Here is a 26,332-nt window from a genome sequence, read left to right as displayed (position 1 = left end):
TCTATGGGAGATGATGGATGTTTCTTCCTCCTCCTTATTCTTGGCAGAATTATACACCCTTTCCCTATTGTCTGATCTGCGCCCAGATCCTCCTGTTCTGCACCTGGCTAGTGCCCTTCCAGGCTCTTCAGTCAGGTAAATACAACCAAATACAGTTATTTTTGCTGCTTGGTTGTTATAATAATAATATGATATCTCTCCCACAACCAGTTTAAAAACATGTTAAAGCTTACACCCCTGAATAGAGAGGAAGCATTGCCCAGTGAGAGGAGTACTGGGCACTGATTTGTGTGTCCAGTGCTTAAGCATCTGTTCTACCTACCGCTACCTTGAATATACTGCATGAAGTCGCCTATTCCCCGTTTGTAAACTGATGATTGCACAGCTCTTTGGTGAAGGGGGAAATGGGGAAGTGTGTGCACGCGCACCCTTGTGTATTTGTGTGATACTCCACTTGTTCTAGCTGAGCCACATACATTGTGAATTCTTCTCCAAATAATTTCCATTTTTAATTTGATCAGCTTCTGTCCAAAACCCAGCAAAAGCTGGCATCCACTAAGGAGTGAGCTTCGCTGAACACAGTAAGACTTGCTTCTCATGAGTAGGCATGTTTAGGATTATGTTCATGGCTGCAGTACTATGTGCATTGACACTGGAGGCATCCTCGCTGAACATAGTAGGAATTGCTTCTACTTCACCTTCACGTGACAGCTCCTTTTAGACCTGACTTCATCAACTGAAGTCTCCCTGTCCTCCTATTTACCCCAGCTGCAGGATCAACATTATTCTTTAGCTATCCTCTGCTGTTAAGAATTTCCTCCAATCAATTCCCAGCTACTAATTACATAAGGCCTAATGGCCACAGAATGATAGCTAGATAGCATGGTGAGATTTGATTTTTTAAAAATGGTGCTCTTGCAAAGTGTTGTTCACAAGGTTGCAAACTATGAGTTTGCCTGATGTACATTGTACTTCTGAGCACAGGCAGTCTACTAGCCTGTGTAGACATTGCATTCTTTTTCTTGGCTTATAAGGGGGGGGGGGAGTGTTTTAGCTGGTAGACAAGCTGGAGACAATTAGGTTTACAGTAAAGGGAAATGTAAGCAAGTAACTTCAGTTTAACTGTAGTGTAAGGTGAAAAGAAAGGCAGGAGCTACTACAATCCTATGCACACTTACCTGAGAATAAGGCTGCACTCCTATACATCAGGAAATAATTTTCATTGAACCCAATAAGACTTATTTCTGTAGGGTTACACTATAAATCTCATTGAAATCTCTCTTGCTACAAAGAAAATATGACTAGGTTATTAGTCAATGGGTCAGCTGACTACCACCCATGGATAGGATGAGGCTAAATGCTGTCAAAATAAAGGAAGCCAGGGTGGAGGCATCTCCAGTGGTGACTGGTAGGACAGAAGGCACGGAGGCCAACAGTAGATGGAGCTAGAGCCAAAGACAGACAGGGTCAGCTAATTCTAGGTTTGCTCCTTTCCTCCTCCCTGCTGACACTGACAGTAGGAAGTCGATAGCCAGTGTCGCCCGCTTGCTTGTATTTAAATCCGAAGGCAAGGAGGTGGCAGATCGGTCGGTGGGGCACTGCCCCATCTGCCCTAATGGACCAGCCTCCACAGGCGACAAACCCAAATGGCACACAGCAGTTTGCGGTAAACGCGCTGTCCGTTTTCCTTTGGTGGGAAAAGCTGTCCATGGTACGCCCATCTGGCCCGCTTGAAGTAAACGGATTGCAAAGTCTTGCAGAGCAAGACTGCGCTGCCCCCTCAAATCCACAAAGGTTCTGCCTCGCAGGATCCTGACTCAGGATTGGATTGGCACCGTGTGACCATAACCTTTGGACTAAGAGAGCACCCAGAACAAATCTCACCGGGATCATGACTCTCCCTGGGTGGTGGAGCAACAACAGCTGAGGCGGTAAAAACCAGAGCCTTGCCTTAACTGCCACCGAACAGTATAGATGAGCTTCATGCTCGGCGAAGCCTTTTGCCTTCATCCAAAAATGAGCAAGGCACTTCTGGGGGTGGGGTACCGAGCGCTGCGCTTTGCACGTGCTCTACGGCAGCTGCTCCTCCCCTTTTCCACACGTTTGAGAACATAGACTCCCCCCCCCCCATCCTTCCTGGCTAGGCAAAGTCGAGCTGTCTAGAAGGACTCCCTCACCTAAGACAGAGAGGCACTTTAGACATAGCACACAGCTGTGTCTTTTATTGGGGATCCCCCGGCCCAGATATGGCTAGACTAAAGCTCCCCTCATTCCTTTGGGGCTGACCGGAGGGAGCGGCCATATTTGGAAGGCCACCCACCCAGCACCCACCCACCCACTCCCCTAGCTGCTGTGGCCTGGGCTCGCCCTAAGTGGTCGTTCAACGTGAGAGAGGAGCCAAACTCTGCCTATGCTCCGGAGTACTATCTCGTAGTCTTCCCCACACGTCCAAGTCGACCCGTGTGGGGAGGCGGAGGAGCGTGGGTGCATAGGAGCCAACTCCTAGGGCCGAGGTCCCTTTGCCCCTCTCCAATAAAACACCCACCTGCAATTCAAATGGGGTGTGAGCATCGCATCTTGTGATTGATTATGCAGGGCGTGACACCCCCCCCCCCATATATTATTCAAGTCGGCCCCCTTGGGTGTGTGGGTCGCCTTGTAAGACGAAGCGTGAGGCATCGGTTTCCTTTTCTCTCTCCTCCGCCTGACTTGTGCCTCTCCGCGTTGTCTCCGCTGCGTTTGGGGTGTGTGTTGAAGGGGAGGGAGAGGGGACGTGGCTGCCTCTTGTGTAGCCGATCCCTGCCGGAGCTGTGTGTGTGCGCGCGCGGTCGCTCGCGTGTCTGAGCGCGCTCTCGTCGCCCGGGAGAGATTTATTGGCTGGCTCCTGCTGAAGCACGCTTGAGTAACCCGAGCTGCTGCGAGCCGCTCCGGAGCTGCCCGCAGGCGGCTCGGCGGGGACGCGTCGCCACACTCACTCTCGCCGCTCTGAGCCCCGCTCGACGCCGCGCCGGAGCGACCCAGGCAGCCTCGGCTGTTCCTTGCAAAAGGGCGGGGAGGTTGAAGGGCTGGGCTCGGCAAGGAGGAGCAGAAGCGAGGCGGAGAGAGAGAGAGAGAGAGAGAGAGAGACGCGCCCCGGCGCACCTCCATCGCCTAGGCGAGTCGCCCTCGTCGCCGCGCTGCGCCTCGACGCGCCCCTGGCCGCCTCCCTGCCCACTCCATCCATCCCGGCCCAGAGCGGGTCAGGTTCGCCCCGAGGCGCAAGACGAGCATGGAGCTGAGTCCGGGAGGGCAAGCGGCGGCGCGCTGCTGAGCTAAGCGAGCGGCGAGCTGCCCCCGCAGCCCGAAGGGACGATGCTTTCTCGCAAAGGCTAGCTCGAGAGCCAGGCGCCCAGCGAACGAAGCGCGCCCGGGAAACGGAGCGAGCGAAAGCCGCCGCCACCGAGGAGTCCTCGCCGCCGCGCCTGGGCTGGGGGAAGGCGACGCGCGAGGGGCACCATGCCTGTTCGCCGAGGTCATGTGGCACCACAGAACACCTTCTTGGGGACCATCATCCGCAAATTCGAAGGGCAGAGTAAGTTCTCCGCCAGCCTTGGCGTTTCTTGCGCAAGGGGGAATGGGGAAAGGGGGCTGGGTTGGTTGTGGGGGGGGGGTGTCTAGGGCAGGCGGGCGAAGTTGAGCCAAAGGCTGTCGGACGGGAAAAGTCTGAGCTGGAACCCAGAACAGGTCTCAGGGTGGCTTCCCTTCCCATCCTTCCTATCTGGCCCCGAAACATTTCGCTTAAACTCTCAGCTTGTCATGCAGTGAACTCTTTACCATAGCTATATATACCTGCCTGTCCGCCTTGGGACCGATCAAGTGAGTCAGAACGTACAGAAGGCTTACTTATGAAATCTCCCATTTTCTCCATCGGGAGTGGGGTTTCAAGTAGATTGGGATGTCCTGGGAAATGCCAGCAGAGAGAACTAGCTCAGGGGCAGAGCATCTGCTCTGTATGCATGCGGAAGGTGCCAGGTTCAATCCCTGGCATCTCCAGGTGGGGTGAGGTTCCCCTCCTGCTTAAAACCCTGGACAGCAGCTGCCAGTCTAGATTAGTGGTCTGATTCTGTTCAAGGCAGTTTCCTATATCCCCAAACAACATGCACCTTCCCACCTTGACCCTACTGCCCAGAGGCTCCTTGTTTAGCATTTGCTTATGGAAAAGTTTCCAGCAGGAGGATTCGGAAGGTCTTTCCAGAGGAAACTTTAACTAAGATGGATTTGGATTTCTGCCTGACCTATAGGACCTTTTCCTAATTTCAACAGCAGATTGTGAAATAGGTGCAGTGGACCGCCTTGCCTGCAGTGTCACTCTGAGCATGTTTACTCGGAAGTAAACCTCATATAGATTTAGAAGAAGCTTAGTTCCTAGTAAATGCACTTGAGGTTGCAGCCTTAGAGTGCAATCCTATGCAGGATTTACTCAGGAGTAAGCCTCATTGTGTTCAGTGGCACTCACTCTCAGTTAAGTGTGCATCGGATTGCAGCCTTTATCCTTTGGATGCAGGCAATGATTTTAAGAAGATACTGTAATGCCTGGTCTGGTTTGGTTCTCTAATACTGTGAACACCACACACTGAAACAATACGTTGGATGCATGCACATTCCCTTAAATACGTAGTAAAATTAAAATACGTTGAAGGATATTTTAGGAGTAACATGCATTTGCTGCAAATCTGTCTCATTGTAATAGACTCATAGCTCACAATAAAGGTCAGATCCTGCAGCCCTCTGAGATGTAAGTAGCCCATTAAAGTCAGTGGATTTATTTATTGCTGCCAGGGTGTGCATAATGAGACCATTGAGTGACAGGAGCTGCAGTTGCCACAAAGAAAGCTTGTAAATAATCAGGCACCCCATCTGGGATGAGCTGTAAATTACAGGTATCTGACAGAATGTGCAAAGGGTTGAGAGTAACCTATTATATAGGGTGTATTGCAGCCTTTTCAGATTTCCCATCATGCTTCCAGGTGTAAACATTAGGACAATGGCATGTTGTGTTGCTCACGGGGGTAAATCATTCACATTTCTTCCATGTAATAGTTTTGATGCAGCTTGGGAGGGAAGTCAGGTGAGCGACTGAATCATGTCTTGGTTCATATTGTGAAGACAGATGCAGCTTCAAAGCTGCGCTTGCCATTAAAAATAGAAGCTTCAGCAAAAAATAAATAAATAAAAAGCACAAAAGAGCAGCCAATGTCATTTTGGTAGAGAGAACCCTTGAATGAGTGTTTCAAGAGAAATGCCTGAGTAGCATACATTGTTACACTTGGACTGTATAAGAATGATTGAGGTTACCATTTTCTCTCCCAGTGATCTAGAAGTGTGGCTGGTTGCACACTTAAAGTTGCAGTCTTGTAATCACATACTCAGGAGTGACATCCGTTGAGTTCAAAGGGTCTTGATTCCAAGTGCATGCTTTGGATCACACTCTAAGCCTGTCAACTGCACTGGGTCTGAAACAAACTGAAAATCAGTTGGAGCAAGAGAACTTGCTTCTTGGTCAGCTGCTCCTGAATGGAGTGTATGCGCTGTTCTTTGCAACTTAACCCTGCAATTTGGCATCATTTTACAGAGAAATAATTGTGGCATAATTTCGTACAGCAATCAGCGTGTATGGGAAGCCATCCATTTAAGCTGGCAGTGCTGTGCAGGAGAGTGCTGGGAGGCCAGTAGTGGCCCAAGCAGGAAGAGGGGAATACTGTAGTTTTCCTTCTTGCTTTACATTGCTATTGCACTGTAACATCTCACAATGAATCAAGTAAAAATCAAGCTTGTATACTTGTCTGGTTATGTGACAAGTAAGAATTGTCTCCAGGTGAGACCCTGAGACGCTGGAGAGTGCCTACCAGTCAGAGTGGACACTTAGGAGCTAGAATCAGTGATTCCCAAACTTGGGTCTCCAGCTGTTTTTGGACTACAACTCTCATCATCCCTAGGAAGCAAGATCAGTGGTCAGGGATGATGGGAATTGTAGTCTGGAAACAGTTGGAGACCCACGTTTGCGCAACACTAAGGAAGATGGACAAATAGATAAGGCAGCTTCCAAGAATCGAGTCCTATTCTCTACTGACCAGCGTGGAAGCTTTTGCAAACTGAATAGACTGTTCACTCTCTTTTAAAGTTTTGTTTCTCAATGCTCCCCAGATTACTAATGTAACTGATGACTAACATAACCAACAAGGTGGCAAAAAGGCTAATGGAGGTTTTTTTTTAAATGCACCAGTTATTTTTTGTGGAATTATTTGCAGTGGTGTTAAATTATTAGTAAAACCTCCCTATTCCACTTTTCCTGTTGACCTGTCTGTACCTAGGATTTAATTAAACCTGGAGTTTGCTTCACAATCCCAAACTTTCGGGACCCATGGGCACCACAGACACAAATGCATATAAACCCCACAACCCATTCTGTTGACTACTCCTTTTAAGCCTAGTTTCAGAAAGGGACAGACCCTGTTGGTGCTTGGGAAGGTCTCTGTTGGCACCACATTGGCAACCCCTATTACGAGTCCTATTATGAAGCCTATTTCCTAAGCTTTGGCAAGCAACCCCATCTAAAATTTACTCCCTTCCCTCCAGGCTACTTGGATATCCATCCTAGCCAGTCTTCCCTTGTTGGACATTTTCAGCACAACAAAAGCTACGGTCATATCTGTATTTGGTGATAAGTTTTGCAATAAAGGTTCCTGGATCAAATCCCGCAGCAATCCAGGTGACTTTGGATTTAATTCATCTACTTTTTATTGATTTTTTTTTAAAGACCTCTGGTACATTTGTGTAGTGTTGAATATCTACTGAAGTTCACTATACTGTAGCAGTCAGATGCAGAAATATCTCCTGACAGGCAGCTGTGAGGTTTTATGAAATGTTGCACAATTACTAAAAAATGCATTACTTTTTTATTGCAGATAAAAAATTCATCATTGCTAATGCTAGAGTGCAGAACTGTGCTATCATCTACTGCAATGATGGGTTCTGTGAGATGACTGGATTCTCCAGACCAGACGTCATGCAGAAACCATGCACCTGTGACTTTCTTCATGGACCAGAGACCAAAAGGCATCACATTGCCCAAATTGCTCAGGCTTTGCTTGGGTCAGAGGAGAGAAAAGTGGAAGTCACCTATTATCATAAAGATGGTAAAGTAGTTTCAATTTTTTTTTAATGTCTTTGACAAATTGGCTTCCTTTGGAACTGGTTTTGAAAGATGGCTTCTTTGATACTACAGGTCAGAGTTTTGTTAGGAGTCAGTCAACATAAGATATGCTATGTTGTGTGAAACCTGCATTTATACAAAGGCAGCTAAAATAAAAGTACAGTAAATACAATGGGCCAGTCATCCAAATAATGCAAGACCACATTAAGAAAACTTTTGATAGTGGCTTACCTATACAATGCACCAGCCCAAACCTAAAACTATTTGCCTCAACCCTAGTGGAGCTGCGCTTCTTTCATATGCAATGAAACAAGGTTGTTATTCTAAGGGCATTTAATCTGAGGTATCATGCTCCACTCCAATCAGTGCAAGTTGCTTCTGTTTACATGTCCTCAGGATTGGTGTGTAAGCAGGGTTTGTTTGGAATTTGCATAAAAGTGATGTAAGGTAGTTGTTTCAAATGGTAATTTTCAACTTCCCCCTCCAGTTTCCATTCCAGGAAGTGATTTCTTTTTTTAAAGAATAGAAATAACTCTTGACCGGGGGAATCAAGTGTTTGCATGATTTAGATTTTTTTTTCACCTTCAGGTGTTAGTATGTGTTAGGCAGTCACCATCTGTAGGAACAACTGCTGAATTTTGAATGCATTTTTATCTCTTTTGGCAAAATACAATATTTTTTTGTCATGATCACCATCATAATCATTTTGTTTCAGATTGTACAAAAGAGTTTAGAATTCATATCTAATTCATCTGTATAATATGTTTTTATTAATTGCCCTTGAATTCATTCATGAAATTTATCAATATTGTCTCATTTTATGGATAGGAAACTAAATCTATGAGATTGGTGAGTGACTTACTCAAAATCAATGTAGTGTCTACATTCAAACAAGGAATTATGTGTGCTTGAAGCTAATGAAAACACTCGGCTTATGTATATGTGCTGAATAGTGACTAATGATGAGATTTGAGGTCATTTCGGGATGACCTGTTTATTGAGCATCCATCCTGATTTATTTATACAAAGTTTGCAGGGAGACTAGGTGACGTTGGCTATTTATGGAGCATTAGTTCTGATTTGTTTGTGGGGAGGTTAAATGATTTTGCCACAAGGAAATGCTATCCCTCACTTTCCAGTGCATCATACTCCTTATCACAAAAAGTTTGATTGGGAGGGTAGAGGATCAGGCATGCTGCCCTGGAACTCCTAACCAAATAATATTTAATTGCACAACCTGAATTTCCAGGTTTGTGATTGAATCCTAGCAGAAAATAGCTGCAGCCTGAAAGTGTTTCCTAGTTTCAGATCTACCGACAGAAATATCCTTACCAATGTACCCGAAAGCAGAATGAGAATGAAAGCAATGCTATTGTTGATCATATAATCTCTGACAGTCATGTAACCTGTGGTGTCCGTTTTTTGTTGTGTTGCTGATCCCTTGCCCTCGCGAGTGACGCCGCTGTTTAATGAAGGAAAGGAGATTCCGTGCTGAGAGTGTTGATCTGTATGGATTGTTTCACATCATGGAAAAAAGCATGCTCAGGCATACGCTTAGGTTAAAAGGGGCACCTGACTGAATAAGCTACTCAGCAGTCAAAGTAAAGAGCAGTCGAGTCTTGCCCTGAAACAATCAGCTTTAAACAAACACCCTGTCATACTGCTTCAAATACTGAGTAATTACTCTGGAGAGAGTTTAAAAAGGAGAAAAATGGATGGGGGAGAAGGATCTACCTGTTTCAGATGGAGGACAGTTTGGCGATTGTTTTTAGAAAGAAAGATTACAGGCTGACTGAAATATACTTGACATAATTAGTCATGGCATGAATTAAGAACAATACAGTATTATGCTTTTGATGGGGGGGTGCAAGGAAAATAAGCATGCATGTTCATTTGTCATGATGCAGCCTGATAAGGGAATGGCGATGCTAATTATTTCCGAAGGTTTAAATTAGTTTTCTTTTCTGATTATTCAGCATTATAAGGCAGACATTAAACAAATCCGAATAATGCATAAGCCTGTTGTACTCTATTTTTGTTTGCACTGTGTACATGTATTCAAAGGGGAAATGCAAAGTAATCTCGTATATTCAAATTTGGAGCTTTAATTAGCTTTGGAGGCCTGCCAGCCTGCTGTTTACATTCATTTGAGAACTGCAGTGATAGAGGAGAATCAGGCTTTAAAGCAACAGTGACACATGTGGCGCTTTGCGTCTTCTCGCTGGCATTGCCAAACTGGCATTTGGGTACACGGGTGGTGGGTAGAGTTACTCCTGTTGGTGCTAAGAGTATAATATTGAACCCTTAAAAAATCCCAGAACAACAGCTCTGCATTTGATTCCATTCTGAATGTTCAAAGAAAATGTATCTGTTGATCCAAAGGCTGTGGCTTTCAGTGGGTGCAAATGTTGCTTGCTAATTTGTTTTAGCATACTTGAGATATTGCCCTTTTTCCAGGCTTCTCAGAGCAGCTTATATAAAAGTTGCCCAACATTTATTCTCACAACACCCTGTGATGTAGGTTAGACTGAGAGATAAGGCATGCCTCCTACAAATAAGATCCAGTACAAACCTAAATATGCTAATTCAGAAGTCAGTCCCCTAGATTCAATGGATTTTACTCCGTGGTAAGTGTGTTTAGAATTGTAGCTTTGAACTAATGGAATGGCCATTTCCTTTGTAGTAGTTCTCTGACAGGGCCTAACTGCTAATGGGGAATACTTTGCATCTTTGCTACCAAGCTACAGTTCCCAAGATCCAGTTAAACTTATATAAAATATCTAGAACTGTAATGCAGATGTGAACATAGTGACTGGTGGCAAGACAACCTTGGCTTACTGGTGATTATAAATCTGGGGTTCCTTGTTTCATACCTAACACTCTGTCCAGTGCAACCCTCTGCTTCTCCTGGCTGTGCTTCTCTCTTTCTCAAAAGAACTAGAGTCCAAGAAAGGGTTTGGCCCTTGGTGCTACTAGAGAATCATATCTCTTTCTACAGGACAACAAATTGTCTATTAAAACAGCATGGCAGGTGCCAAACACTAGGGCAATATCCACTCTCTTGGAGCTCCATCCTGGGAGGCTGCCACCTTCCTGTGCGGTTGGTGGAGGGGATGGTTACCTGGTGCCACTCACCTCTGGCCATGCTGGACCCTCCATTTGGGGCAGGCCTCACTTGCAAGGCCAATCGGGCATGGGGGCTGCTTCCTGCCCATCCCTGGCATATTTAATGGGGTGGCCAGATGCAGGCCACCCTCTTTGCTGCATCTGTGGGCTTTGTGTGGTCCACAGGTTGCCAGTTGGTGGACAGGGCCCTAGAGGCCGAAGATGCCATGCCTGATATATTTTATAGCAAGAAGAAGGGAAATGCTAGCTAATGGGACTGTCACCCCTATAAGGAGCTCAAAGCAGGTATTAGCCCCTGAAGGGGAGTGTTGGGGGAAACCCTTTCCTAAGCAGAACCCTGAGACTTTTAATGAAATGGATCCAGCGTAGTGTCCGGGTAGCAATAAATAGAAACCATGGCAGTAGCTGCAGCAGCTCCAGTCACATGCTTTGTTATGCCATTGATTTCAATGGGATGTGCATATTTATAGAATTGCAGCAGCTATGTTTCACCCTGTGAACCTTTGGGATGAGCATTGGTGCTTACTTTCTCTATGCTTAAGATGTTGGCAGGTAACTATCAGTGGATATTCAGAAGTAAAACCCATTGAGCCAGGTGGAACTTACTCTCAGGTAAGTGTTATAGGATGGCAGTCCACATTTCAAACTTTCTGAAAGCTTCTTATGACATGCTCCCCAGAGAGGCTTGCCTGACACCATCATTACATGTGTTTAGAGGCCAGGTGAAAACATTCCTCTTTACCCAGGCCTATGGCTATTAAATAATCTACAGCCTGTAAAAGTGTGAGGGAGAGGACTGTTATTACGATGACTATTTTATTATCAGGCTTTCTGTCAGTATGCTTTTTATTATCTTTTTATCACTGATGTTCTGTAATATGTTTTCAATGTTGTATACCAACCTGGGGTCTTTTGATAAAGGGTGGTATATAAATTGAATTAATAATAATAATCAACAGTGCTATTTTTCTGGAAAAAGAGGTGCCGGAACTTACCACCTTGTTCTCTTATAATGGCAAAGGCGCCCACCTGAGGGGTGCCAGAACTGAGTTCTGGTGAGTTCTGGGTGGAAAAAAAGCCCTGAAACAAACAAACAAACAACCACTACCCCCAGTCTCTCAGTTTGGCGGGCCTGAAGTGTCCCTGGGTTAATTGCTTCACCTGGAAGCTGGATTTTTCATGAACCAATCAGCCAGTCATCAGTCATTGGGATTTAGGAAGCTGCTTTAAACTCATTTAGACCATTGGTCCATCTCACTCAATATTTGACGAGATTTGACGCTGAGGAGGAGGAGGTGGGAACTGATCCTGTTGCTGAGGAACAGAGTCCAGAGCAACAGAGTCCAGCGCAGGAGCGGCCCAGAACCCCTCCAAAGGCTACTGTCAAGTCTGAGCCAAAGAGTGAGCCATCCTCACCCACAGGTCCAGCTGTAAGGTTCAAAAGACGCAGCAGGTCAGAGGGGGAGTTTTCTGACACTGGGGATGGTCTAGCTGGCCCTAGTGGGTCAGAGGGGTGCCAGAACTCACGCTGAGGAGATCAAACCTGACAGGTTTGAAGCCACAAGTGTGTGGGTTGGTATGGCTCAGTGAGAACCTGAAACCTTTGAGGATGTTCAGAAACTGCCTCAGGAAGAAGCCAGCAAATGGCATGAGGCGATGCAGAAGGAGATGAACCATCCTCTGCTACCAAAGCAGATACGGATAAAAGACAGTTGGCCATTTCTGGAACCACAAAAGCTTGAACCTCATGGTCCAAGAACGAACAGTCTACCCTGACTGGCAGCAGTCCTGCCTGGTGATTCTGGTGACTGAACTAGGGATTTTCTGCATGCAAAGCAGATGCTACCCCTCTGAGCTATAGCCCCTTTCAAATAAAATGTCGTCAATTGCTGCATTCCTAACACATTCAAGAATTACCAAAGTTAACATCTCTACCTGTCAGTAAATGGCTCTCAGCTTCCTGGGATGTTCCAGCGTTATAAGAAGCAATTTCCATGAGAAGCAGGAAGAATAATAATAATAATAATAATAATAAATTTTATTTATATCCCGCCCTCCCCAGCCGAAGCCGGGCTCAGGGCGGCTAACAACACTAAAATAGTGCAACGTTATAAAAACATCAAAGAATTAATTAAAATCAAAATTGATGGCAACCATAAACTAAAGTATTGTAAAGATTGCCAAAGGAGGGAGTCAGGCTGCGCCCTGACCAAAGGCCTGGTGGAACAGCTCTGTCTTGCAGGCCCTGCGGAAAGATGTCAAGTCCTGGAGGGCCCTTGTCTCTTGTGACAGAGCGTTCCACCAGGTTGGAGCCGCAGCCGAAAAAGCCCTGGCTCTAGTTGAGGCCAGCCTAACCTCTCTGAGGCCTGGGACCTTCAAGATGTTTTTATTTGAAGACCGTAAGTTCCTCTGTGGGGCATACCAGGAGAGGCGGTCCCGTAGATACGAGGGTCCTAGGCCGTATAGGGCTTTGAAGGTTAAAACCAGCACCTTAAACCTGATCCTGTACTCCACCGGGAGCCAGTGCAGCTGGTATAGCACCGGATGAATGTGATCCCGCAGCGAAGACCCCGTAAGGAGTCTCGCTGCGGCATTCTGCACCCGCTGGAGTTTCTGGGTCAGTCTCAGGGGCAGCCCCACGTAGAGCGAGTTACAATAATCCAGTCTGGAGGTGACCGTCGCGTAGATCACAGTGGCTAGGTCAGGGCGAGAGAGGTAAGGAGCCAACTGCTTAGCTTGGCGGAGATGAAAAAATGCCGCCTTTGTTATAGCTGCAATCTGCGCCTCCATGGAGAGGGAGGTATCGAAGATTACACCCAAACTCTTAACGGACGGTGCTGGCACTAATTGCACCCCCGCAAGAGATGGGAGTTGCCCCCTCAATCCCATATCGTCCCGTCCCAGCCAGAGGACCTCTGTCTTCGAAGGATTTAACTTCAACCGGCTCCCACGTAACCATCCAGCCACAGCCTCCAAGCATCTGATCAGTGTGTCTGGGGCCGAGTCAGGATGGCCATCCATCAGCAGATAGAGTTGGGTGTCATCAGCATACTGATGGCAACCCAGCCCAAAACTCCGGACAAGCTGGGCGAGGGGGCGCATAAAGATGTTAAAAAGCATCGGGGAGAGTATCGCACCCTGGGGCACTCCACACACCAAGGAGTGGCGGGATGACAGTTCCCCCCCAAGCGCCACCCTCTGTCCCCGACCAGAGAGAACGAGCGCAGCCATTGAAGGACTGTGCCCTGGATCCCCACGTCGGCAAGGCGGTGGTCCAGGAGTTCGTGATCGACCATGTCGAAGGCTGCTGACAGGTCTAGAAGAATCAGCAGCCCCGACCCGCCTCGATCCAGCTGCCTGCGGAGATCATCTGTTAGGGCGACCAGAGCCGTCTCGGTCCCATGACCAGCGCGGAAGCCGGACTGGAATGGATCCAGAGCCGATGTTTCATCTAGAAACCTACCAAGCTGTTCAGCAACTGCTCTCTCAATCACCTTACCCAGGAATGGAAGATTCGAAACTGGGCGGTAATTGGATAGATCTAAGGGATCTAATGATGTTTTCTTTAAGAGCGGACGCACCACTGCCTCCTTCAGTTCCCCTGGGAATGTCCCGGTGCCAAGGGACAGATTGATGATATCCCCCAGGGGGGCCCGCACCTCGTCTGGACACGCTCTAATCAGCCAAGACGGGCACGGGTCGAGAGGACAAGTGGTGGGCTTTCCAGCTCGGAGGAGTCTGTCCACATCGGCTGGGGATATCCGGTCAAAGTGGTCCAATACTGGACCCGAGGACAGTCGAGGGGCCTCCAGTTCCTTTATTGTATCCAAATTGGCAGGGAGGTCATGGCGGAGCGACAGGACCTTCTCCGCAAAAAAGCTCGCAAATGCCTCACAGCTGTGGGTCAAATTATTATTTAAATTTGGCTGTCCTTCGAGGGACGTTAAAGACTGAATTACACTAAATAATTGTGCCGGGCGAGAGCTAGCGGATGCAATGGAGGCCGAGAAGTAGAAGAAAGGAGATTTTAATAGGTGGTTTTAATGTTGGCCAAGCCACAAGCAATTGATCGAATTAAACTGACGAAGAGTAACACTTCTACGGTCCATGTAAAATCACCATGGAGAGTTATGCATATACCCTGTGGGAAAAGGAGGCTCGCATTACAGAACCCTGCTTAAACTGTATCTATATCATTTTTGTAGTTCCCTCCCCTTTTTTCTAATAGAACCATTTGTCTAAAGTTCAAAGTCTATATGTATATTTCATTCCATGCCATGAGCTAATCCTTTATGGGAAATTAGTAAAATAACCAAGGTGGTGGGGCATAATCAAAAGGAGCACTTGAAAAACAGGCCAAACTTTGATGTATAAAAATACTTTAAAAAAAAGAAAAGAAGTGATTACATACATCTCAATGGAACAGCTAAATAATCTGCATTCCCTCTGACTGCAGTCACTCTGCTCAGCGTAGGAAAGGTGTGTGTCTTAAATTATCAAGGTATATGAAAATCATATAACCAATTATGCCTAAATAAAGTGTTTTCCAAAGTTGCCCAATAGGCATTAGTAGCTATTAAAATTCAGAGTAACAGGGAACAATGTTCCTCCACATCTGCTTCATAACATCCTTTCTACAATCAGTTTATCTTTAGTGACTGATCTGATTAGGTATCTTTGGAGGGGAGATACTGTTTATGCAGTATATCAATATTTTTGTTTTAATAAAGTTATTTGCCATGGAGATGTGTGACAGCTCTTTCTCTGAGGACTCCCATTTCTCTCTTTAAGCCATTATTGCATAAATCATACTTGACAGCTGTAAAATATTGCTTGGGGTGATAAAGCTGTAAAGCTTTGACATGAAAACTATAATTGTGAGGGGATTGAGGGTGGGGGGTTGTGTATTTACATCAAGGAGCGCTGTATCCTGTCAGCCCTTTTCATGTGTGATGGGTGTGCTGTAAGATGATGAAAGTCAGAGGTACCTAAGTGTAGACATCCTATGAAGTCTGATTATTGACAGGAGAGTGAAGTTGCTCAATGCTGCTGCGTAACCGGAGAGATTTTGTGGAGGAGGAATACAAGGGCAGGACGTGGCGGTGACAGATAACATGACAGCCGGAAAGAATTACTTCTGACAGTTCTTTTGATATTCCAAAGAGCGAAATAGTATTGCCACCATCTTTTGTTGAATTGTGCAACACGGAGGGTTGATCTGATAAACAACAGAATTTTGCTTCCCAGAATCACTGAAGTTTCTAATCAATAGTTTAAAGGGCAAGGGGGGGGGGGAATTAATTTATATACTCAACAACACATTGTGTTTATCATTTGTACAATGCATCTTACTCAGCCTTATGAGGCTGAGTCAGTAATATGTTCTTATGGGCGATGGCAAGGTCCAGTGGCGATAAGCAAACAAAGAGAGAATGCCTCGGAGCATAGGAAGTTGCCTTAAACTGAGTCAGACCATTGATCCATGTAGCTCAGTACTGTCTCCACTGACGGACAGCTTCTCTCTGGAGTTTCAGGCAGGGGTCTTCCTTAGCTGGAGATGCCAGGGATTGAACCTGGGACCTCTTGGCATGCAAAGTGTATGCTCTGCCAATGAGCTATGTTTCATAACAAACAGGGAGAGGAAGAGCAGGATGGCTGGAATGTGGTGGCACAGAGAGAAAGAGAGGAGTTTGCAATCCTGCTGATTCTCCAGCTCTACCGATCATCAGAGACGGCTCCTAAGTGACTTTCCTTGTAAGACAACAGCTCTTTATGGGGGGGGGGGGAGAGAAAGCCCTGACAGCGATCCTCCTGTATTTCAGGCAGAGTGCTTCTTTCAGTCCTACCTGGTAATGCTAGGGATGGAATGTGGCCCCTTCTGCACACTTGAAGGACGACAACTACTACTAAGCTACAGGCTTCTCTGTGACATGTGGGCCTACATGAACCCTTGATCTGATCCACCAAGGCAAGTCTTAGGTCCTGAGTTTACATTTAAGGAACTGTGGCTGAATGGTAGAGACTCACCTGCAAGGCCACGTCTTCAGTCCATGGAGTGAGTGAGGACTGAAATCCAGATGTCCTTTTTGAAGCATTATAGCCTCTTTGCTATACTGGCTCCTATTGATGATGATGACATATTTATGTATATCTCACCTTTTCCCCTGATGGGGACACAGGGTAGCTTACACATAAAAATGAGAACCTCTAAAAACATATAAAAAACAACTGTTAGAAGTAAAATTGTATACATATATGAAATCTATTTAAACCATACAAATAATTGCAATATAAACAGCAAGGCCCCACCCCTTTCATTGAAAGCAGTCAGTTCCCCAAAGCCTACTGAAACAAGAAGGTCTTCACCTGCCAGTGGAAGGACAACAATGAGGGAGCAAGACTAGCTTCTCTATGAATGGAGTTCCAAAGTCTGGGAGTAGCCACGAAAAAGGCCCTATTTTTCCTTAAAGTATATATAAGTTGCCTCTCTGCCCAAAGCTACCTGACAACAACAAATGCCAGTAATTCCTTGTCCTATGCCAGGAGTGGGGAACCCTAGACTCTGGGGCGAAATGGAACCCTCCAGGCCTGCCTATCTAACCCTTGGAATGCCCTTCCTCAGCCCTGCTTTGTATCCAAAAAGTGTTTTTGCCAGGCTGGGATGTGTCCTTTAACTCTGCTCGTTTCTCTTGGTTGAATGGCTCAAGCATAGAACTCTGTGTGTGTTTGTAAAATGTAGTTTCCAATACAAAAGTAAAATTTAGAGGGGTTTATTTTTGCCTTTGGCCCTGCCTACCAAGCGTGTGACCCTGGGAAGGTTTCCAAGAAAAGGATATGGTGCTTCTTGGGGGGGAAATCCCCACCCCCTCACATGCCATAATCTAGAAGACTGTCAGAACCAGAGTTGTTGTTGTTGTTTTAAAAAAGCCACGTGTTTTATTGCATTCTGAAGCACCCAGTGAAAAAAATCCTAGAGTGGAAACCAGAATTCCACACAGCACCTGCTCCCCACCCCTCCTCAGAATAGTATTTAGCACCCTCGATTTACAAAGGTTCATCTCCCACATTAAAGCTACCTTGGCGAAGTGCAACACAGCCTTTTCAGTTTAGCCTGTCGCACCTATTTGCCATGGGTGTTCTGAGTGACGTTTTATCAGTCAAGCTCACTGCCCAGGTTAATAGCCTGTAACAAAGCTCCATCTCAAAAACCGCTAAAGTAATGACAGAGCACAAGTCACAGAGGTGAAAGTTAGCAATTGCTATTGTACAGTCTGCCGTCTTATTAGTCACACCTTTTGTTAGAAGATCAGGTGAACATTGCTGCCGCTGACCTTCTGCACGGTGGCACCGAGGTGTTATCCAAAAACCCAGGTTCCTCCGAAGAACAAGAGGGGGCCCTCTTCTTAGCTCCAAACCTTGTGTGTGACTTTTATTGCCAGCATGAAGCACAATCCACTGAAAGTTTCTCCTGCAGTCAGAGGAGACTGGTTTATTAGGGCAAAAGAGGACACTACCTAACTACCCTTAGTCTGCCCTCAGGCCACACCTGCCTGCTTTCTTTCTTACAACCAGGCAGAGGGTGGCTCTGACTGACATTGGCTTTGGCTCCACCTACAGTTAACCTCCCTGCCTTCCACCCTCACAGTCGCAATGAGCACCAGCCACCACTGCCTGCAGTAGACCTACATAGCAGTGGATGATGGTAGCTGCTTAGGAGCACTGCCAAGCCCTCCTTTAGCTCCTGCACATTTCAAGCAAGTGGGAAAAATAGTCAGCAAACCCTGCCCATTTTTAATATTCACAATGCTATGCAGAAATATCTAAGTCATGTATCTCACAGAGACATAATGCTCCAAGTTATTCGCACGGATACAAAAACTTAGGGACTATGCAGAAAGGGCAAAACTTACCAGAAAAAAAGAAAGAAATCAAGATAACAAACTTTTATTCCTATTAGGAATAATTGGGGATGAAATTAAAAAAGAAGATAAGATATTATTCCAGTATGCTACAGTTGCAGCTAGAATATTAATTGCACAAAATTGGAAAAGTCCAAACACCCCAGCGATCAGAGATTGGCAAATAAAATTATTTGAATTTGTTGAATTAGCAAAAATGACACAAAAAATCAGAAACCAAAAAAATACAAAGTTTATTAGTGACTGGAATAAATTTATGGTATACATTGAAGGGAATTATAGAAACTTAAAAACTATAGCAGGTTTGATATAGATCTTACGATGTGTAAACCATTAACAATTAACAGCTGCAGGAAAAAGAAAGTATTTTTATTAAGAAGCCCAAAATCGGGAGGGAAGGAGGTCAATAGGTGTGTAGAGGAAAGATTTAAATATTTAAAGATATAAAGATTTAAGTAAGAAGACAAAGAACTGTAACGGAAACTGATGTTACTTCTGTGTTATGTTTGGATATCTCTTCTGAAATTGTTGATTTGTTTTTTCTTTTGGTTATTTAAGTGAAACTCAATAAAAAGAAATGGGGGAAAAAAGATAACAAACTTTTTATAAAAGAATGGAAATGGTTTATTGAATATTTACAAAAAAATCGTAAATAGATAAGAACATTGGCAAGATTATTGTAATAACCTGCAGTTTTGTAAGAGTATATAATTAAAGTAGATGAATAAAAGAATGAGTTAAGTTAATTTAGAATATGCACAAAATGATAAAAATAAAATTAAGGAACCACAGAAAGAGGAGGAAAGAAGTTGAAATGTTAAAATGACTGTGAAATTATTAAAACTGATGTAACTGAAAATCATAAATTTTATGCTTTTCTTTAAAAAATGCTCCAAATTATTCTTCCCTGTCTGTGCTCAGTGTAGCCTTGGCTATGCTGGCTTTGGCTGATGGAAATCGCAGTTCAATCACACCTGAAGGCCACACATGTTGCCCACCCCTAGCGTAAATCTTGCAACATGTTTCACAAAGCTGGGTCTGCCTTGTGCAGCATACATCAGTTGAAGGTGGAAACATTGGCCACCTGATTCACTTGTCACCAGGATCTTGGCATCCTAAACTTTATATATTCTGTTTGGAGGCTGTCTGGCCCAAGGCCAGTTAAAAGATCAATAGAAGGAAGAGCAGTGGAAGCCTCAAAGTGGCCCACCAACTGATAGCAGCAGGCATCTGAACTGAGCAGGCACACGGGTGCCCCCCCAGAGGCAGATTTAGGGCAGCGCCAGTGGTGAGGTTACACTGGGTGCACAGACAAGGAGGGCACCTTCTCAAAGCCTGGTAGGCAGTAGCCTGGCTTCAGGAGAGACGTGTGCTGGCTCTGACAGGGTCCTAGAGTACTCCATCCTCCTTCCCCAAGCTGGACAAGCACTTACCGGGTTTTGGGAAGAAGATAGGAGGGCTCTAGGACCATACCAGAGCCTCACACCTCAATCTCAAAGCCTGGCTTAAGCTGGCGCTGTAAGGGTTGCGAGGGGAGGGTGTCAAACGCCCTTACACAGTGCAGCATATAACCAAGGTCTCCCCCTGTCTCCCCGTTACACTCTTCTCTACTATGGGGAGAGGTATTGCATTTATATTTAAATTAAATTATATTCACCTCCAACTTTGCATCAGAGAAATCAATCAGCTTCTCTAGTGCAAAATAATACCTTTGTTTTATAGCCTATATGCATTCTTCAATTAAGTATAGCAGAGTCCTGGCTGACTTAGCCGAATTGCGGTGATGGTTCCAGGACACTTATCAGTCGCTTAGCAAGTTGATTATTTGTGTGCACCCTATAACAAAGTGTCAAGTAATTGATGGTTTCTACAGCTACTGTTGCAAAAACAATAGTTCATATACAAAACTCACAATCTGAAAGCGTTCAGCAGAGGCCTACACTTTCAATTTTGTCTGTAGATTTTATTTAATGCCAAGAATAGATCTGTTTGTTTCTCCTTCTTCTTTGCCCCATTTTTTAATCACCCACTTCACTGAAAAGCTCTTAAATGTCATGAAAGTAGGTCTTTTCCATCCTTGTAAAATGTCTGCTTTGTTTTTCAACAGTGATTACTAATAGCTATGAAAAGTCTTACACAGATGAGACACCAGCAGTTTTCACACTGAGACAATATAAATGCTCTTACACGTGCTAAAGGAGTTCTAGGTAGGCACTGTTTTGCAAACACCTTGTTCCGTATCTATTTCCAATGCCATCATGTAATTTTGAACTGCAAAACAATTATGGCTAATAAGACTTTAATTAACTCTGAGCACTTTATTATGAGTGCATCATATCTGCAATGAAGCAGTCTTGCTTCAGAGGCTAATTATCAGTGGAGTGATTTTATTTCCCTATATTTTAGTCAGAAAGTGGAAGAAAGTCCCTTACCCAATTGCAGGAGACAAGTTGCAAACATCATTCCAACTTGCTAATAGTATTCTGCAACTTGACAAATGTCACACTCTCTTTCTTACCTCTATAGCAAATGCTAAGATTTGAAGCTTGGGGGGGGGGGGGTTGCACCCTGTATTTATGGAGACAGGAAAAAATGAAGCTGTGAGTGATATAGCTGTACCAGCACCCTGAGCTTACGGATGTGCTTTGTGCAGCTCAGATCTCAGTTCTGTTACTTTCATCTTTCCATTCTTTGTCTGAGGAACTCGAAACAGCTTACATATGGCTACCGAAAGCAACAAAGAGTCTCGTGGCACCTCAGAGATTATCAGTGCAATCCCCAAGCATATCTACTCAGATGCAAATCAGATGGAATACAGTGAGGCCTCTTCTAAGTAAGTGTGGGTACGATAGCCATACTATAAATTTATTGTGGTTTAAGCTTTTGAGGACCAGAACTCACATCATCATATAGTGGTGCCTCGGGAATCTTTTGTTGCTGTTCTTACAAAAAGCTAGCAAGATGTAAGATGTAAATTGTCGAACTGTTTCTGTTTAGTAGCTACTAGCTGCCAGCTATCAAATATATCTGCACTTATGTTTAAGCAAGCACAATCAGTCAGCAAACTACTCTTTAGCCCCGAGAGGAGGCCATATTACAGACCCTCCAAGCGTCCCTATTTTCCAGGGAGAAATATTAGAGGGTATTGAGTTATCCAACTCTTGAGCCATCTGAAGGCAGCCCTGTATAGGGAAGTTCTTTAAAAAATGTTTAATGTTTTATTATATTTTTATATATGTTGGAAGCCACCCAGAGGGGCTGGGGCAATCCAGTCAGATGCGTGAGGTATAAATAGTTGTTGTTGTTGTTGTTGTTGTTGTTGTTGTTGTTGTTGTTGTCCTATTTAGAACATCCCTATTTTCATCGGAGAAATGTTGGAGAGTATGGTATTAGCCTTTAGGCTTGCAACAATATGGCTCCTTCAGAATGCTTAAATGTTATCCACTCTGTCATGCTTCAGTTTGTGAGTGGAAACTCATCTGCTGGAAGCTCTATGAAAATTGTATCGGACCACAACACCATGCAGAGACCAACCAATTCAGGCAGCAAATCAGTCACAGAGTGCCCACACATCCTGCTTAACACAGCCTTCTGTTTGAAGTGCTGCCTGATCCAAGCCTGATTTTAGGGAAAAGAGCTAGAAGAAGGGAAAGTCTTGATGCTGTCTTGAAATTGCCCTTCAGGACTTAGCACCTGGACAGCAGACACCTGGTCACGCTATTCTTCACTACAGTGAACTGCCAGTCAGCATAGACAATACTAAGCTGGAAAGACCAATGGTCTAACTCAGTGGAAGGCAACTTCCTGTATCCTTGGCCCAGTATACTATACCTGTTGTTCAGCCCGGACACTGAGATCCAACTCTGAGGGCCTTCTGGTGGTTCCCTCACTGAGAGAAGTGAGATTACAGGGAACAAGGCAGAGGGCCTTCTCGGTAGTGTTGCCCACCCTGTGGAATGTCCTCCCAACAGTTGTCAAGGAGATAAGTAACTATACAACCTTTATAAGGCACCTGAATAGGGACGTTCTTAACGTTTGATGTTTTATTATGTTTCTGTATATGCTGGAAGCTGCTCGGAGTCAGATAGGTGGGGTACAAATAATAAATATTATTATTATTATTATTATTATTATTATTATTATTATTATTCCATTTCTATTATTATTCCATTTCTATTATTATTCCATTTCTATTATTATTCCATTTCATATTATTACTCCATTTCTACAGAGTAGTTTCTGAACAGACATTATGAAAGAGAGAGAAAGAGAGCGCTTCCAGGGAAGATAGGTAGGAGTACAAAATGCCCAATCATGGCAAATGGAATTATTTCTTCACGGGCCGGCTCTGTTTTCCCACTTATTTCTTAATAATATGGCTCAATAGATAGAAGAGAGGGGTGGGGAGGGGACAGCAAAACATTAGATAAGCCATGACACAGGCTTCATAGGTTCACTTCTAGAGGATTAAAGGACAATGACACCCACACAATTCTATCCAGTAGAGATCGCATTCTCTCAGCTTTGTAGCTACAGCACTGTCCCTGATAGAAATGCCAAAGGTATGAAACATTTCACTGGGGATTTAACTCCTGAAGCCGAAGCCGCTTTTCAACTTCATGTTTTGCATGTAGGTACAGATGCTCAAGCATAAACTACATGCAGCTCTCGTGAAGCATAAAGCACAACTGCAAGTAACATTCGGCTTGCGTCTCTTGGAAATACACCAAAGTGGATCCCTGCTCTGCTCCTGGTTACTATGCAAGCAGAATAGGAATAGATAGGGGCAGAAGGGAGGAACCCTGGAGGAAGCAGTGAAGGGTCGGAGAAGGTCTTCCATGGGGGATGCAGGATGCAAATTCAGCGTAATCTCATGGCTATTTGCAAATGCAATTATTTAACTTGCAGTTGACGGAGTGATTTTATTTTATTGTTCACTGATCTTTTGTCGATATTACATTGTAGAAATATATATGTCTGTAAGAGGGAGTGTGAAATATATACAGATTCCTGAATTCTGTTTTTCATTAGACTTTGAACACTTAGAGGGTGGCAATGTGTTGTACATTTGGCTTGTCAACCACACTGAGCACAGTTATGTGGTATGCAAGTTCCAAATGAAATGAAATGAGAAATGAAAATTTTAAGATAAACTCATGTATCTGCTCCTTGGATAGGCATGCCAGAGCACAAAAGGAGAGGAAGGATCAGTTTTCATATTTAGGAGAATAACAAAACATGAGTTTTACACTGGTGCTGTTCTGACAATCTGACTTCTTTCTAAGGACTGGGGCTGCTTGTATCAGTCACTGGCTGCAACTGTCTTCCATCCTTTGCCTGCTTCTTTGCCATCCTTCCATTCATCTAATATAAGAGGCATAATATCCTGGATCTTTTTCAAATATCTCACTGATACGGCTTTCCTGCTCTACCAATTTAACTCATTCAGAAGAAGTCAGGAGTTTAAATTTCCTTGAAAATGATATCAATGGTGTCAATTAACGAATGCTGCAAAAGTGATTTATGCTACAAGATATAGACCTGTTCATATTTCCTACTTGGCATACTCCCATTTTTCTCTTTTGGATTTTTTTTTTTTTAAAGATAGCTATAGATTGCTATAGAGGCAATGAAAGTTGATACAGAGTTGTGTTCCTGAGATGCTGATGCCTAGTGATTTTATCACCTGAACGGGTTTGGAGCTGGTGTGGTTTTTGCTTTTTCTCCCTCTGTTATGTGTACTATGTGGCCTGGCTCATGTTCCCAACTCATGTAGAATAATTTGCAAACACCTTCCCTGATGCATCTGCTTGTGGCAGACTGCTTCAGGCTGTAATCCATAGGGGCTAGGGTGTTGCTAGCTTGATCTTTGAACAGAGATTTGGCCTAGTTGGCATCATAGGCTATTCCATGTATACAATTGCTTATCTGCAGTGCCTTGATTTCTAGTATTGCTTGTTTGGTTTGGGATCACTTGTCTTTCATGTCTTCTTGTGGTCCTACTCCTGTATAAAACACTTCTCTCCTCTTCTGCTGCGTGCCCTGCCATATTTGACATAGGACTAGCTTATTCCCTAATAAAGACACGTGCCATTCCAAAAATCATTTCCCACATTAAAAATTGCCAGTTGTTATGATGATGTAGCTGTTAGAAAACTTGCAAAATATCATTCTCCTTCTTTCTTCTAAATTCAAGTCATAATTCAGGTAGAGACATAATTCAGACAAAATGGGACGACTGGATTTTTCATTCTTGTGTACTTATTACCATGCTACACAGATTAGATGGGGATCAGGTCAGAAGTTAAGACAACTTGTTTATTATACAGAGGTAAAAAAGGTAAAGGGCCCCTGGATGGTTAACTATGGGGTTGTGGTGCTCATCTCGCTTCAGGCCAAGGGAGCCGGTATTTGTCCACAGACAGCTTTCCGGGTCATGTGGCCAGCATGACCAAACCGCTTCTGGCACAATGGGACATCATGATGGAAACCAGAGCTCACGGAAACTCCGTTTAGCTTCCTGCCACAGTGGTACCTTTTTATCTACTTGCACTGACGTGCTTTAGAACTCCTTCTGTATTCATGCCCTGCAACAAAGTTGAACAATATATTCTTCATGGCCGGGATTCAGGCTTGCAAATGACCATGCTAATTGGACTATAGCCCTTAAAAAGATTGTCAGAAGGTGCATGTAGGAAACGAACGATTGGTTTTATTTTACAGCATAAAGTATACAGTGCCACATTATTTGTGAAACAATATATTTTTCCCTGTATAAATACTTTTACAGGAAAATAGCTGTTACAATTTATTATAATGCTTATTATATTCACACAAAACCAAATCCCTCTCACTGGAGCATGTTTTAAGGACTACTGGGAGGAATGATGTTAATGCAGCTAACTTCTTTTCAACCTAAACTGTGCACCTTGTTTTTATGGAGTCAGAAATCTGAATCCTGGTTCATCCAGGACCCTGTGAACAATGCTCCATGAGGTGGGAAGCCTCTTAGTGACTGTAGCAGTTCTGACAACCGCCACAACCACCTGCTGAAAACTGCAGCCCCATCTTCTTTCAGTACCACTGCTGTCTGCCTGCTTATCCTCCATCCACCACAGCCTGGCTTCTTCTGGCAATCAGAGCAGCAAAGAGGAAGAAGTAGCCACTGCTTGTTTTTCCTCTCTTGTTCCTCTCTTATGTGCTGAGTCTAGAAAGAAGTTATGCGCCACCAGGGAGGGAGGGAGGGAGGGAGGGAGAGGGTAATCTACAGGTGGCCATAAGCAGTTATTAAAGCTACTAGCTGCTACAGTCACTTGGAGACTTCTCACAACGTGGGTCCTCATCCGCAGGCTTATGTGTGAACAGGGATTTCATCATCACCACATTCTGTCACTGAAAAAGTTTGAGGCTGGCCTATCCTCATCTGTGAGCTATGTCAAAAGGAACGATTGTTGGGCTACTACAGCAGATAATGAGATAGGGCAAAAGGACAGAATTGGTCTTCCCTCTGCAACGATTTGGATGCAACCCAGAAAAAAACAGATGTTCAGTTGCAATCCCATTGTTTTCGATGAGATTATCCATCTGTCTTTATTCCATGTGTTTGAATTTTGTCTGCATACATAGACCCTGTGCACAGCCTGTACATCCTTACAAATGTAGGCTCTGCGTCATGAGTTGGCAGGATGATGGGGAGGAAGAAGAGGATCCCAGTGAGGTGCAGCCAGGACTGGGACGCACCGGGGCAAGCAAAGGATGGGGAAGAAAGTACTCACAGGGTGACGGAGGATGGCGAGGGGATAGAGGTTAATACACAGGAACCAGAGCAGCAGGACCTGTCACCAAAGCCAGAGGGACCCTTCTTCGTATGAACACGGCAGGCACTGAGTAATAGGGAGCAGTCGGAGTGGTGCTCTATGAGGCTGAGGCAGGCAAGGCCCACAGCCCAGCTCCCTAGCCAGCCAGATGGGGCTCACTAGCTATGGGAGAAGGTGTGATTCCCCAGCTGGAGTAGGCTTAGGACAGGTGAGGGTCACATGTCTCATTAAGCAATCAGCATCCAAAGTACAAAAGCAGAGCTGAGGTACTGTATCTG

The 26,332-nt window shown here is 44.7% G+C and overlaps 1 protein-coding gene across 12 annotated transcripts in view; it reads left to right on the top strand.

Annotated features, from left to right (window-relative positions):
- Positions 1 to 2,817: 2,817 nt before the first annotated feature.
- The window catches only part of KCNH7 (potassium voltage-gated channel subfamily H member 7), a 262,472-nt gene continuing 238,957 nt past the window's right edge, over positions 2,818 to 26,332 (top strand). For 7 of the 12 annotated variants that reach the window (XM_081005807.1, XM_081005814.1, XM_081005812.1 and 4 more), the window contains exons 1-2: positions 2,818 to 3,571; positions 6,945 to 7,175. In XM_081005807.1, the coding sequence (XP_080861933.1) occupies positions 3,496 to 3,571; positions 6,945 to 7,175 (307 nt within the window). In that variant the 5' untranslated portion in view covers positions 2,818 to 3,495. The remainder of the gene's footprint in view (positions 3,572 to 6,944; positions 7,176 to 26,332) is intronic. The other 5 variants (XM_081005809.1, XM_081005808.1, XM_081005815.1 and 2 more) reach the window with 1 other exon arrangement.

The sequence above is a fragment of the Podarcis pityusensis genome, assembly GCF_964106645.2.
Source record: "Podarcis pityusensis genome assembly, chromosome: 1".
Taxonomy (NCBI): Eukaryota; Metazoa; Chordata; class Lepidosauria; order Squamata; family Lacertidae; genus Podarcis; species Podarcis pityusensis.
Note: the sequence above shows the minus strand (reverse complement) of the source record. Positions and strands in the feature narration are given on the sequence as shown.